The sequence below is a fragment of the Vipera berus genome (genome assembly GCF_964194415.1).
Source record: "Vipera berus genome assembly, chromosome: 7".
Taxonomy (NCBI): domain Eukaryota; kingdom Metazoa; phylum Chordata; class Lepidosauria; order Squamata; family Viperidae; genus Vipera; species Vipera berus.
Genome location: NC_138209.1, coordinates 51,472,457 through 51,487,986, shown reverse-complemented (window position 1 = coordinate 51,487,986; position 15,530 = coordinate 51,472,457). Strand labels below are relative to the sequence as shown.

The following is a 15,530-nucleotide window of genomic DNA, read 5'->3' as shown; positions in this document are numbered from 1 at the left end:
TCGAATTGATATTGCTTTTAGGAATCTTTTCATAAAGCTTAAACATTCATAAATTCAATACATTCATTATATAATGTTACTGTATTAGAATTGATCATTTTTAATTTCCTGTTTTGGGGCACTGCCATGAATTGAAATGAGAAAGATGTTTTCCAGTGCCTATGTAATGCTTGTTCTTGAAGACAAACATATGGAGTAGGTCATTGTCACACAAATATTAAATATCCTATTTTTATACTCCTAGTACATATAAATTATCCTATTTGTATATTTATGGTTTGGATTGCTGAGTTGTTTTTTTTTATAAATTATAATCTTGCTACTTTAATCATTATGCTATATATTTGCCAAATCTTTTTTGAATAATATTGTAATATACATTTAAAACATTATTTCTGTTGTTTTTAAATCATAAGATAATTTTAACACAACAGACAAAAGTAGGTGTATATTTCCATTAATTTACATAGTAAGCTTGACTCCTCATTTCAAAGACTCATGCAGGTAGTTTATCTGGCAGTAATAAGAAAGCCTTGGCATTTTTTCAAGATGTATAGTCTACAATTCAGCCTATAGCCTTGAGATTTCCTAGTAGTCTCCCATCCAAGTACCTACATGCAATTATGGGAGAAGAGACTGTCAAAAATGTACCTATAATACTAATATAAAACTATATGGTTATTTATTGGAATGAAATAATTGGCTATTTTAAATTCAGCACTTACTAATAATTCTGAAAGCACTAATAATTCTGAAACATTACAGTATTGCTATACAGAAATCAAACTTGAGCTGGATATTAACTGAAAAAAGGATTAATGTATTTTGGAAATTTTATGAATGCCAATTGTTACAGAAAATTAATACATTTTTACAATACAAAAAAAAATAGAAATATTAGATTTCATCAGTTTTATTTTAACTTCTTTCCTATTAAATGGTCTGCAATACATGACAGGAGCAGGACATTGCATGAAGACAATTGATACTTCTGAGTGTAAAAACAAGTGTACGAATGCAGATAACAAAAATCAACATGAATAGTATGGAGAAAAAAATGCTTATCAAGGTATTTTTATAAACCTGGCAAAACAGTAACAACAAATAATAGAAAGAAGCATACCTTGTCCTTGAGGAATTCCATAAAACTCAGCAGCTATTCTTGCTGCCTCTTTACGATTCCCCTTTACAATATAGAAATGACTGAGTATTGCAAGGCTAATTTTTACAAAAAGTTTAAAGCAGAAAAGCGAAAGTATTGTAAAGTAGACATTGGATAATTGTTGGGCAAAAGGCCGATTTTCCTCCACAACAGTCATTGCTGCACAAGAGTCTTTGTCAGAGTTTAGAAACAGCTCTGAAAAATGTTGCTAAGATCGTATGGCTCCAGCCAGACACTCCTAGGGAACAGCTGGTCCTGAGGAAAGAAAATATCAGCTGGTCATGATGTGTGCAGCTCAAAATATGAGGATTATTTATACTGTAAATAGCACTGAGTTCACTAGCACTCCCACTAGGTTGATGGTACGGTATTTATCTGAAGAATACATACAGCTTCAATAAGTCAATTATAAAGTGCCAGTTTAAAAGGATAGATTAGTGCAAGTACATCAGGTTTTGTGCTGTTGAAGAAAAGATCTCCAATGGTATTATTATTTACATTATATTAGAAAACATCAGAAGAAAGAGCAGCCAAAATGTACCTTTCTCATAGATCAGCTATACCCAGTTGAATAGCAAAAAGCATATTAAAATGCCCATTATGTGCTGTCACTGTATTGATGTTTTTTATCTTTGGCCAAGACAAGAATGTTCTCAATTAGATTTACTCATACAGATTCAAGGTGCTGGTAATGACCTATAAAGCCCTACATGGCATGGGTCCGGATTACCTACGGCAGCACCTGCTGCGGGCATCAACCTCCCTCCATCCAGTGCGCTCCCACAGAGTGGGCCTCCTCAGGGTGCCTCTGATCAGAGAATGTCGATTGGTGGCCCCCAGGGGGAGGGCGTTCTCTGTGGGCCCGCCAGACCTATGGAACCGCTTGCCGGTTGAGCTCCGGATGGCCCCTGACCTTCGCTCCTTCCGGCGTGATTTAAAAACTTATTTATTTGAACAATCTGGCCTGGTTTGATGGATTTGGGGTTGGATCTAATTTTAACATAGTTTTAATCATTGTATTATATTGGGCATGATTATTTAATTCTTTTAACTTCTTTTAACTTTTGTATTTATATTCTGATATTTATTGCCCTGTACACCGCCCTGAGTCCTTCGGGAGAAGGGCGGTATAAATTTTTTTTAATAATAAATAAATAATATATACAAGTACACCGACTCTGATGCAGGATTGTCTATTCTTATATTGCTGTGTATAGTCATGGTTTTTCTCCATTGTCTTAATTTAACGCACCAGAATTTTGGACAGGATTCCTTAATATCCCCAAAAGATGGTATGGCTATTGATGCTAAATGGATCTTTTTGGCTGAATTCTACTGCTTATTTTATTATAACTTTTCTAACATATATGGAACTCTTCAAAATGAAATTTTCCTTGCAACTTAAGCTGCTGAACTTTAACAAAAGTTAAAGAGCACAGTAAAATATTAGGGAAAAATTAAATAAAAGAAGACCAAAGTAATGACAAAAGGTGTGGTTACCAGCCTAAGAACTAACAACAAAGCTATTGTGGTGGATATCTTCTGCCTTTGGGATTTATTATCAACGTATCATGAATAGCCAAGAAAACAAATTAATGAATCATAGAATAAATCAATCCAAATGCTTAGCTACTCTTTTTTTTTTAAGCACAACACCAATTTTATTTTGGACTTTTCTGCAAATTTCAGGGTGGGAAAGAAGCAGCTGAAACATGGAAAATAAGTTAAGGACAACAAAAGCAAAATTGTCTCAAGCTAAGACTGTAGTGCATGGGTCAGCAACATGCGGCTCTGGAGCCGCATGCGGCTCTTTTAGCCGTCTCCTGCAGCTCCCAGTCCTCCGCCATATGCAGTCCCCCCCAAAAAAGTTCAACCAATCAATTCAAACTGCTCACACAAAAAAATCTCGCCAATTGATTGAACTTCTTTGATTTGTGGGACTGCACACAAACATCTTTTCTTCTTCAGACTGCATGTGGCAGCAGCAGAAGAGATGGAGGACTGCTGGAAAGAAGGTGTGTGGGTCGGTCAGATGGGGTGTGGGCAGGGGACACGGAGGCTGATGGAACACGCACGTAAGGGAGAGGTGCCGCTCGGGGCCGGAGGGGAGGCTGGGCAGATTTCCCCTGTCTTGCCAGGGAAACGGAGCCATGGCGCTCTTCAGCAGGCACAAGCAACTCTCTTCCTCCTCCTCCCCTTGGAAGAGCTGCACGGCTCAGGAGCCTCCCCCAATGGCCCCCCCATGAGGGAAGAGATGCAGCAACTGGATTGACGGCACCTCCTCCTCCAAAGGTGCACCTCCCGGCTCCGAGGGACAGAGGCAAGCCGAGGAACCGAGCTCCGCTTTGCCTGATGCTTACTTTTGCTTTCCAAAGCGGCCTTGGCGTCACCTAACCGGCATGCTTGCTCACAAGGAGCTCAACCTGGATCAGCTGGTGGGTAGGTTGTGCGTCCTCCTGGCCTGGCTGCTCTCCTCACTCCCGCTCTTCTCCGGCCCAACCCGCTGCTCCCCCAAATAAATAGAAAAGGCCGATTTCACAGGTTGTCCAGCTAAAAGGGAGGAAAGAAGCTGGGCTGGAGCACCCTGGAAAGGCGAGCAGGCAGCACTTCTGCACAGGCTGGTTGGGCTTTCGGCAGGTTTTGCCTGCAATTAAGGCAGGGCGAGTTTTTTGGCTTAGGGGAGGCTGGGGGGAGGGGGAGCTGCTTGTGGGGGCACATGTCTGCTCACATAAGTGCAAATGTGTTTCTTTTGCATGGAAGCTGATTTGCTGAAGGTTATATCTTCCTTCTTTCTTTCCTTTTCTTCCACGTTCTTCCGCGCCCTCCACGTTCTTCGCCTCTCTGCCTTGTTCCGCCTCTGGGGATGGAGGGAGAAAGATGCATTCTCCAACCGGCTCTTCCTTCCCCTTCGCTGGGCTGGGCTGCAATCTCGCCCACTGCTTCTCCACCTCCTCCTTCCTCCTCTCCCCCTTGCAGAAAAAAAGGAGAAGGCAGGCGGTGGGGCAGAGGGTTTCCCTTCCGTGCCCAATTCCAGTGTTTGCAAGAGAGGCAGAAGTGATCACCCTTTTGCAAACAGAAAATCTTGCGGGTCTCCTCGCGAGGAAGGAAACCCCAGATACGGGCAAGCCAGGGAAAGTGTGTGTGTGTGTGGGGGGGGAAATCCCCGGCTGCAATTCCCAAGCAAGATCTCCTGCTTGCAAAAGGGCGATCACTTCTGCCTCTCTTGCAAACACTGGAATTGGGCAAGGAAGGGAAACCCCCCTGCCCCACCACCCGCCTTCTCCTTTTTTTCTGCAAGGGGGGGAGGAGGAAGGAGGAGGCGGAGAAGCAGCGGGCAAAATTGCAGCCCAACCCAGAAAAGGGGAAGAGCCAGTTGGAGAATGCATCTTTCTCCCTCCACCCCCAAAGGGAGAAGCCCCCCTTGCCTGCCCACACAAAGCTGCCAGCCACGCAACACGCACGACCGCAGCGAGTCAAGCAGCAACTGTTTTCTTTCTCTTTATTTTTTCCTTCCTTCCTTCCCATATTCTTCCTGCCTTCCTCCTTTCTTGTCTTCCTTCCTTCCCTCCTTTCTCTCTCTCTCTCTCTCTCTCAATAAGCAAACAATCAGGGCTCTGACTGGCTGCTCCGCACTTCCTCCTCCTCCTCCCCCCCCCCCAAATAAACTGCATGCAAAAATCCCACAAAAACCCCCAAATCCCGCAGCAGGCTGAGTTAGGCAAGCCCGAGCAGCAGCCTCAGAAGATTTGCCGCAGCAGCTCCTTCTCCCCATCGGCCTCCTCCTCCGATCCCTCGGAGCAGTTTTTTCTGAGGAGAGGAGAGGAGAAGCCAGCACGGTGGAGCTGTCCATACCAGAGCTGGACAGGGGGGCAGGGCCGGTGTATGTTTCGCCTTAGGTAGGCTCCACTCTTTAATCAAGCCCTGTTCTGCGCATGCACATGTGCATTTTGCGGCTCCCAGGTTTTTTTTTTGTGAGGGAACCGGTTCCAACTGTCTCTTTCACCGATTCAGGTTGCCGACCCCTGCTGTAATGGAAAGCAGGACAATTAATAGTCACCAGAATGAAGAGGAAATTGCTCCAAGAAGAAAACTAACTGAAACACCAGAGAGAATTACCCTTTTCTTCTGAAACTCTATGGATATGTTTTCTCTAAAAATATTCTAATGTTCATCCCTCTCAACAAACTTTGGAAAAATCTTCTTGAAAGATTGGACCTAATTACTCCTTCCAGATACAGAAAAGCCACTGTTCACTGTGTTCTTGGCCACTCTGCTGCTGGCCAAGGACGAACACTTTTTGTCTTGCAGAAGTACATCACAAACATAACTTGTTAGAGAATCACAGAGATAATGTTGTGACTATAGTCCTAAGAATGTACAACTCAGCTGTCATCAATATCCTATGTCTATTGTTCCACTCAGTTTCCATCCGTTACTGGCTGAGTAGCAAGGAAATTGTTCACTGGTGTATCATGCCACACGGAATTTTGTGAGAGCTCTTTCTTTCCCCCCTAGCATTAGGTTTTTCTCTATATTTGAAAAATGTTGGAATATTTTCCTTTCTAGTGGACCTCAGTTCTGCTTCCTGCTCTGTATTCTGGCCTACCAGCTATTATCAGTGTACATCTGTAATTATGTTTGTTGTGTGCTCTGGCTTTGTCTTCTTAGAAAAGACAATTCCTTTGAGATATTATTGAAGCAGGTTTTCCTGTAGCTTGATGGATATGTAATCATAGCCAGATCAAAACAAATTACTGCTTTAATATATAAATAAGAAGGCAAAGTACTGTGTCTTTCCTGGCAAAACTTTAGGTATGTTAAAACAATCTATTCGAGTTGCAATCTCCAGAGCAACAGATGACAACTAACCATTTTCTGCATTTCTTTGCTGCCATCTGGTGTTTATTTGGAGTTGTTCCGCTAAAATGTTTACTCTATATTAATTCACCACTGCAGCATTTTCCAGATTTTCTGAGTAACTCCTGACGGCATATGAAAGATTGAAAAAAATTAGAGTTAAGCATAAAATCTACTTAATTGATCCTTTATATTTGTGAGTCCCCCCCCCCCAAATCTTACTTCTCATAGACTAACACTTACTTTGGCAAGCAGAAAGGTAGCACCATCAGTTCCTGGAGAACTATTTGCATCCATACTCGATTTCCAGTTATTTTTGATACTATGAGCATTACAGTATTAATGCATTACAGTACTGTATTGAAAAATATATTTTGAAAAGGAATATAGTGTTTCAATATTTAGTAAGCTTGGAACCAAACTCTCCAAACCTAACTGAAGTCAGATTTCTTTTTTAAAACGCCTTTTATTGTGCTAAGAAATATAAGTAACAGCGTCCCCTGTCGAAAACTTGCCATTTCAATGTCTACTTTTTAACTGGGTTGCTGCAGCAGAGAACATGGCGGGGTGAGGGTTGGAGAGACTCAACCAGAACTTTACAATAAGCTCTTTCAGGTTGAGGCATGCAATTCTGAGTATTCTCCTCCCCGTATTTCCAATGAACTGCACCCAGTGTCTTTCGAGTAGCATCCCGCAAATAAATAAAAGCAAGGCATTTAAGAGCCTGTTATGCCGCAAGGGGATGAACTTTCCATTGCGATGCTGCACCAGGCATCACGTTTCCGAAGGAGAGGCAATTCACAGGCTATCCAGGCTGCGTAGATAAACTTGCGTAATTCCATCTGCTCCAATCAGCGCCTTCCAAATGAATTTGGCTAAAAATAGTCTGCAGTTAGATTTCGGCCTAGGATGACTTAATGCGTTTTCTTAGCAATCATTCCAAAATTATTTGACACTGCTTTCCCCCCACCGCCGGTACAGGCTTGGGGAATGCTGTTAAGTACTCAACCTTCGTACATTCAGGTAGCAGCGTAGCAAACAATCTCAAAGATAACCTTTGGGCTGTATCAAGGGCAAATACAACAGACTTCCCGATCTGGCAAAAGCTTCCTTCCTCCATTCGGCGTCCGCGCAGGTCGCTTAACCAAGCTCAAAAGCAGTATTTCGCCGCAGGCAGACTTCCTGTCACTCTAATTTTTCCATCTCTATGGAGGAAGTAGAGCGAAAGATGGTTGCTGAGGCTCATGGGATTTGTAGGCAGTGGAATCGAGAGGGGATATTCCGCCTATGGGCGGGCTGAGGCGGACGGGTGCTCTTTGGGCCCTCCTCTCGCGGGGTGGTTGGGCGGGTTCGTTACCAGGCAAGGTGCTGCGTTGGGCCTCCCTTTTTTTTCAATCGCGGACAGCGGAGGTCCCGGCAGCAGCCTTCTCCTTTCGGATTGAGGTCCTCGTGTTTCTCCCTAACTCGAGCCTGCCTGCCTCCCTGTTACCGTTCCTCCAGAGCTGAGGCCTGGCCGGCCCAAAGAGCAAGAAAAAGCGGGCAGTTGCTCGCTCGTACGCGTGTGTGTTGTGAGGGCTGGAGGGACGGCGTGGAGATGAACACCGTCCTAACTCGAGCCAACTCGCTCTTCGCCTTCTCGCTGAGCGTGATGGCGGCGCTGACCTTCGGCTGCTTCATCACCACTGCTTTCAAAGAGCGCTCCGTGCCAGTCAGCATCGCCGTCTCCCGTGTCATGCTGTGAGTGTGTGAATGAGGGAGGGCAACGTCACAGTCGGCCCTTCTCTGTCTCCGGAGATGGGAACCAGCAGCCCTTGTTCCGGCGTGAAGAGGGGGAAATGGGGGGAAAACAGAATCGGATGCGCATTTCTGCTTTTCATCGGCCCCTGGCCGAGAAGGGTGAATGCGCCGAAGACTTTGGCAGCATCTCAAAAACTAACGAATTTGTTAGTCTTTATGGTGCTTGGCTGCTCCAGCTGTCAGAGTGCCCTGACTTTTTTGGGTGCCGAGTTGCATTGTTGAGTAACCCGCCCCCTTTTGTTCAACCTGTTTTCTAAATCTCTCCCCTTGTCCTGGTGCTTGCTTTTAATATAAAGCCTATATATAGTCTCACAGGAGTTGCTGTTGATGGAGAGTAATTCTGAGATTAGCGTCTCCTCCTATTGACTGTTATAATACGTAGCTGCTTAGTTCACATTTAAAGGAACTCTTTATATTGCTCTTGCAAACTACTCTAGTTCTCTATTTGCTGTCACTTAGGTCTTAATCTAATTTTCTTCTATTGTCAGTTTCATACGTGTGGCCTTTTCTTCCTGTTCTGTCATTTCCTTTTTCTTTAAGCCAATGAATGAACAACACGAACCTTCCAGTGCTGTAATCTGCCTTCTTGGCAAGCTCCCTTGAGAGTGGATGCACAGAAAGGCAATTCCGTTTAAAAACATCAGTTGCTGTTTATATTTGACAGCTTATTTGCTAAGCATATCCCAGTTTCTAAGAAGTTAGAAAAGTGTAAGATATTGAGTGTTATTTTGTAACAAAATATCTTGCTTCACTAGCAAAATAAATCCTATTTAGATGCACTTTTCTGAAAATTTCAGTAGATAAGGTAGCTTTATGAACTGGATTTCAGATCTTATATACATAACATTGTTAAAATGTGTTGTGTTAACTGCATTGCATCAATTAAGTGATGGAAATACAGAGAAAATGCATTTATGATATTTTCTTATAGTGAGCCATTCGGGTGAAAAAGGTAAAAATATGTCCAGATTCTCATGGTATAGTAATTGTATTAGTAAGAAGTATAAATAAGTGCTAAGAAAACTAAATTATGTACATGGCTATCATATATACTGAATTCACATTTACTTGGCATGTTTTGAATAGTTTTTTAAAGAGCTCCTTAATTTAACATTGATTCTCAGTTAACTAGCAATTTACATTGTGTTCATTATACTGGATATTTATGATCAATTACTTGTTGATTATAAGAAATATTTTATCTAAGATATTTTACAAAAGCATAAATTATTTTTGTAATCTACAAAGAAATATTACATAATTTAACATAGAATAAATTACATCTAAAAGAGACATTGTTAGAAAGGAATATGTGAATAATATTGAATAATACTTTTATTTTATTTTGTAGAAAAAATGTAGAAGATTTCACTGGACCGGGTGAAAGAAGTGACCTTGGAATCATTACTTTTGACATTAGTGCAGATATCCTTTATGACAAATGTTAGCATTAAACCGGTAGAATGTCTTATTGGCTTCAATAGAACAGAATCAACTCTACTTCCTTCATTTGTAGCAAGCAGTGGGAGAAACACTGCCTCCAAAATGGACAGATGTGAATATTAATGTGAATAATTTCACACAATGTTTTTCATTTCAAATGTGATGATCCATTCAGATGCTTATGGAAAAAGAGTTTCAAATTGGTTGTACTTTAAGTCTTATATTGAGTGTTCTGCCATAGATAAAAATGGGAACTGAAAACTTGGGTTTTGCTTTCTCATAAGAAAAGAGGGAAGCAATAATTAAGCATAATTCTTTGAAGTCATAACCATAGACCTGAATATGCAAAGATGCAATAGTAGAAGATTTATTTCAATGCAAGTTTAGTGAACAATATAACACCAATGTTCATTTCTTTGGCTATTGCTTTGGGGGCTTTTTCCTAATGATCATGCTTATACTGTTCATACTTCCTCAGTGAACAAAGTAACACAGATTTGCACATGGCAACTTGAAAGCTCATCAGCTTAATAGCACTGTTAATCATGTGTGGGGAAAAACCGCAGGAAAAATAATTGCATTCATTGTAAATAGCAAGTAGCAAAGAATTCAAAAAGTAGCAATGAATTCAAAAAGCAGATAAATTGAAAAATAATAATCTTAATAACCAAGTAGATAAAAGTCTTTTTAAAGTACCTAATGAGAACATGCTTCCCTCCTTTTCCCTTCAACTAGGTCTAACGGTCTAACGAATGGCAGGAACAGATCTACTTGCTGTTTTATTGGATAATGCCAGTCTCTATGGTATTGAGGTTTTTTTGAAAAAGTACAAGACGTTAGAGTGCTCAAAGCACTGTGTAATGAAATGGTTTTTTTCAGTTCCCAAATCAAAGTAAAATTGTGGACTGTATCTTCTGAATTCATAACATTCAAAATTCTCATTCTTAATTTTGTATACTTCTAGTGAACATTTTGTATACTTCTAGTGAGCACTTTCTCTGTTTTCTACTCTACTAGCTTGTAACCAGCAGGGCTTTAGGGCTTGTTGGAATGCTTTGAGTTCAAATAATGTTCAGGCTTGCCAATCTCTGTATATGGTTTTTCTTTCTTTAAATAGCAGCTTGGCTTGTTGAGATTTATACTGAATGGGAATGTTTTGAAAAGAGTCATATTCTGAAACAGCATATGTTCCTTATCTTTTTCACATCTGCAAAGTATATTTGATTGGAATGTGAAACAGTTATTTCTATATTTATCAGCAGAATATTCAACAAAGAACAATGTAAGTTTGCATTTAACAGTGAATAAATGGGAAATCATACTAGATATCATGCTATTAGAATTACAGATATGCATAACAATAATACATTGGCAGTTATTTTACTTTTTATACTCTCCTCATGACCAAAATCAACCTTAGAACGTATTCTGGCAATAACTAAAAAGCAGTGGTTGATTATATTTTGAGGTTGTTCTTTGACAGGCTATTACCTATGATGCATTGTAATTTGCACCATTCAACTATTTATTTATATAAGAGAATTTATATGGCCGCCCACTCATTGTCAGCGACTCTGGCTGGCTTACAAAGATGAACTATAAAATGTATATAAAAGTTTATCCTTATTCTGAAAGTTTTTAACTTGCCTGACAGCTCTAGCTTGAATACTGTTTGAAGAGATGTCTTAATAGAAAGGAAGCAATTTGGATTTCCTGTATTGACATTATAATACCATCTAACTTCTTTTTCCAAAATTTAAATCATGGTTATCTTAATCAGAAAGGACAGCAACATTTTGAATGATAGAGATTAGCCTTTTAATCCTCCAAGTCAGGGGTCCCCAACCCTCAGGCCGCAGCCAAGTGCCAGGCCGCAGTCCATTCAGAACTGGGCCAAACCTGCATTTGTGAAAGTAGTGCATGGATGAAACCATCCCCTCTTGCCCTCCCCCACTGCCACAACCAACGGTCCACTGAGTCGGAAAGGTTGGAGACCCTTGCTTCAAGTGGTCTTATAAAAACAGACTTCTATATAGTTTTAAAACTTTAATTTGCATAGTTTTAAATTTTTAACTGCTTTTTTATTTTTTTACAATCTGCAGTCCACCCTGATTTATTGGGAAGATGGATGGCATATCAATTTAATTAATTAATTAATATATAATATTTCTGTTTACAATATTATGGCTTGAATCATGATTTTAGTTTTAGCATCGTTGCAACTATTTCTAACTTTTCTTCATTTATTATAATTTTCCAATGCCATTGTTTCTTTATAAGAAATACCTTTCTTTTTTAAAAAAGTGTCTAATATGATGCTTCCATACTTTTTTACATTTTGCCAGATACAGGTGTATTTGCAGAGTGAATGTGTAAACATTTAATTTTATTTACTGAATAATGTAAACAACCTTGAGAAGGCTACACCTACTGTAATAATGTTTTTCATAGTGCTCACATTTATACTAATATCAAAACAAATAGGCTTAATACATAATTCTAGGACTTATTAATTTAAATAGCGGTTGCCATTGGAAGTTGGTAAAACTTAGTTTTAGAAAAGAAGGGTAAATAATCTGTTCTTTGATACCCTTTTAATTATTTGCTAAAGCTAACTGCTTAAGAGCTGCAGAAAACCTATGTCAGAAAATTGCAGTTTATTTTAATCTTTCTATATGTGAATTAGTAGTTGTTGCATCAGCATTTTTTAAAACAAACTCCATTTCTTAAACATATCCATATTCTAGTATTCTGTGCTTTATCACTCCCTACTATACCTTTAATATGTTTATTTTCATATATTTGTGTGTATGTGTGTGTGTGTGTGTGTGTGTATGTATATATATATATATATATATATATATATATATATATATATATATGTAATAAATCAATAGTATAATTTATTATTACAATAAATAATATGACAATAATATAAATTATAATTTTGAATAGAAAGCTATTTTTGCTTTCTGTTAGAAATTATAATAGAAAATAGCTTTCTATTAGACTTGGTTCATATGCTTCACAAAGATTTAGCATTAAGTACTTAGTTTATTTCTTTATTGATTTTTTACGATACTCCTAGGGAAATTATATAGAAAAAAGTATGGCTGCTGTTGTTATATGTAAACTCAACCATCTATATTCAGAGAAAAACAATGTATACATAACAATGTATATGAGACAATGGTGTATGCTAGATGAAACATTTTTAATCTGTGTGTTGATGCCACAGTTCTGCTGACATATGTAGTAGTTATTTTTTGGCTCAGAAAAACAACTCTAATTCCAGAAACTCTTTAAGATAATATTTACAAGAATTACTTCCCAGCTTTTAACGGTCCTAGAAAATCTGCACTTCAAGAGTACAAGAGTAACCTGCAAATTGCATGTGGCTTCCTTTGGTTTTTTAAATAACAATTTTATTGATTTTCATCTAGAAAATGAGCATAAAACCAGCTTATAAAAGGTATTAAAACAATTGAAGGTAAATTATGCATATAAAAGATATAAAATAATATCGCAAAGAAAAGAAAATAAGTGAGAAAACAATACATTAGTAATAAGATTTTTAGCAGTGCATTTTTTCCTTTTTAAAGGTTTTATGTACCTATTTTTAATTATCATTATTTAGAATATGTCCCTTCAGCCCTCAACTGCCAATGCACATACATACATACATGGATAGGAGGTCCTTCAAAAAAACTTTTCTGCCTCTGTTTCAGTGGTTCCATATAGCTTGATATAAACATATTTGCTTAATTTACTTAAATTACTTTAAATCTTGCAGAAAAGATTTAAAAATTGCAGATTAATCCTGTTTTATGTTTCACTTCCAAGTGCACTTCTGCATTGTACTTATTAGCTGACTTTATTTAAAATTGTACTATGAACAAAATCATCAAATGTTTCTGTATTCTGATTTCTTAAGAAATATATTTTATATTTGTTGATAATAACTTTTAGTTTTAATTGTAGGCATTGAATCAAGTTGTCCTTTGGGATAAAATTATCTTGAGAGGAGATAACCCAAAGCTGCTTTTGAAAGATATGAAATCAAAATACTTTTTCTTTGATGATGGAAATGGCCTCAAGTGAGTAAATTTCCCCTTACGTTATTTATTGATATATATTTGTGATATATGTACCCCAGGATAAAACTATAAACAGTCTTATACCATCTTCAACTGTATATTTCTATTTCGTCTGTGCCTCTTCATTGGAATACCGGTATATCTAATCCTTAAGAACAATAATTGGGACTGGAATTTTCATTGCTAAGCAATGCACTTGTAATTGTCACACTTAGCAATGACAATTCTGGCAATCCCCATTGCTGTTGTTAAGCAAGGACTACAGGTCGTTAAGCAAGGACCTCCTTGATAATTCCTGCCAGCTTCCAACAAATGAGGTCAATAGGTAAGCCGCCAGGAAGTTGCAAGCATAAACATAGCTGGGCTAGGAATGGCTACTGCTGCCTTTGGGAAGGTGCAGAGATAACTGCTGCAGTGCTGCAAAAGTGTGGCTGGCAGGCAGGTGGGTGCCGCAGTGTGCAAAATTGTAATTCATAGGCTCATCAGGAGATAAAGTGTAGGAGTGAGAGCAACTTACAGGAGTGACTTCCAACCTTCTTGCCATCTTCCCCATTAATTTTGCTTGTGGGAATCTGACAGGAAAGGTCACAAATGGTAATCATGTGACCATGGCACACTGCAACTGTCAAGAGTGCAAGCTGGTTGCCAAGCAGCTGGATTGCGATCACATAACAGCTGTTGTGCTGGGACGTCTCAAACTTCAAGGACTAGTCATAAGTGCCCTTGTTCAGCACAGTCATAATTTTGGACAGTCATTGAATGAGTAGTTATTAACTGAGGATTACCTGTAAATAGATACTCTTTTTTTGAGATAATTTACTATATGTTGACCATGCTGTAAGTATCTACTGTATCTCTAATATAATTTACAGAAGTATAAGTTTAAGTTACAGAACTTGCTTATTAATATTAACCTGACTATAAATCTTGAATATCTAGTGAGTTCCCCTGCATTACATGGCCACAATAATGAGATTCAGTTTTCAAGTTTCTCAGTATGAAAACCGAATGTTACAGTTTATAATCAAATTCTTGTTAAATTGAATTAATGAATTTTTATGATGACATGCATAATAAGGCTATGCAAAGGATATGAAGGCATGTTTCACGAACTGTACAGTCACAAGCAAGTGCTTCTCAAAGGTCTGGCAAAGGTTGAGTTGCTTCAAGGGCATTCCTGGGTATATGTACTTGTTTGTATACAGACAGAAGCCTCTAGGTGAACGCATGTGCATGAAATTAAGACCCTTGAATCAACCACACCAAGTGTTCTGGAAACATTGATTCCTAAACACTTTGAGGAGTGGCCCTTACACAAATGCCATTTCATGACACCCTTTTTGAATATTTGCATAGCAGTAATACATCATTTTACTTACTGTAGCTTTCCTTGTAACTTAAAGTACTTAACTGTTTCTTCTAATTGCAGGGGCAACAGGAACATCACTTTGACTCTTTCATGGAATGTTGTACCAAATGCAGGAATCCTACCTCTTGTAACAGGAGCAGGACACATATCTGTTCCATTTCCAGATACTTATAAAACGGCCAAAAGCTATTAAATTATTAGGCTGTACCTTGAGTAACATATTTTTATACTTGTACATTATAAATTTTATCAATTTTTAGTCTCTTGCCCACTGCAATTCAAAGGTACTGTACTTAATTTCTTTAGGCTTAGCTGAGAGGGAGGGACATTTTGTCAGATTTGTTTTCAGTTAAAAAAGTTGAAATTCCAATCTCAAGGAAAGGTCGTTGTTTAAATTTGAGCAAATGGTTTTGTGTTTACTATTGGGAGAAAAATACCTTTCTTATAAATAAACTTTTTGAAATCAGAAACAGTTTGGTTTGGTATAGTAAGTGTTATTTTTTTTCCATTTTCGTATCTGTGCATCCTTATTTGCAACAGTGGCATATTATTATTCAGAAAAATTTTTTGAATAACTTTGTGCATTTACTGAAACAAATTCCTTTGTAAAAATCGTTTATAAAAGACATGAAACATGAACAAACTTATTTAAAATAATGCAGCATCTTTTTTAAAAGAAAAAAAGTACTTTGCAGTTTTTAGGAGTTGCATTCTCTAGATCAGGGCTTTTCAACCAGTGGTATGGGTACCACCTGTAGTACATTGGCACCTGGCAGGTGGTACGCAACCATCCTAGAAAAGTAGT

At 38.5% G+C, this 15,530-nt stretch overlaps 2 protein-coding genes across 5 annotated transcripts in view; one reads left to right on the top strand and one right to left on the bottom strand.

Annotated features, from left to right (window-relative positions):
• ASB5 (ankyrin repeat and SOCS box containing 5) overlaps positions 1 to 7,165 on the bottom strand; it is a 70,137-nt gene extending 62,972 nt beyond the window's left edge. The window contains exons 1-4 of one of the 4 annotated variants that reach the window (XM_081333184.1): positions 6,263 to 7,165; positions 6,032 to 6,144; positions 3,523 to 5,187; positions 1,124 to 1,417 (exon numbers count right to left, since the gene is read on the bottom strand). In XM_081333184.1, coding sequence (XP_081189310.1) covers positions 1,124 to 1,319 — 196 coding nt within the window. In that variant the 5' untranslated portion in view covers positions 1,320 to 1,417; positions 3,523 to 5,187; positions 6,032 to 6,144; positions 6,263 to 7,165. The remainder of the gene's footprint in view (positions 1 to 1,123; positions 1,418 to 3,522; positions 5,188 to 6,031; positions 6,145 to 6,262) is intronic. The other 3 variants (XM_081333185.1, XM_081333186.1, XM_081333187.1) reach the window with 3 other exon arrangements.
• A 183-nt stretch (positions 7,166 to 7,348) lies between these two features.
• SPCS3 (signal peptidase complex subunit 3) lies at positions 7,349 to 15,197 on the top strand. The gene is made up of 5 exons (XM_081332077.1): positions 7,349 to 7,756; positions 9,168 to 9,243; positions 10,467 to 10,541; positions 13,241 to 13,356; positions 14,786 to 15,197. The coding sequence occupies exons 1-5, from the start codon at positions 7,614 to 7,616 to the stop codon at positions 14,916 to 14,918; spliced, it is 543 nt and encodes a 180-aa protein (XP_081188203.1). The 5' UTR covers positions 7,349 to 7,613; the 3' UTR covers positions 14,919 to 15,197.
• Positions 15,198 to 15,530: the final 333 nt, after the last annotated feature.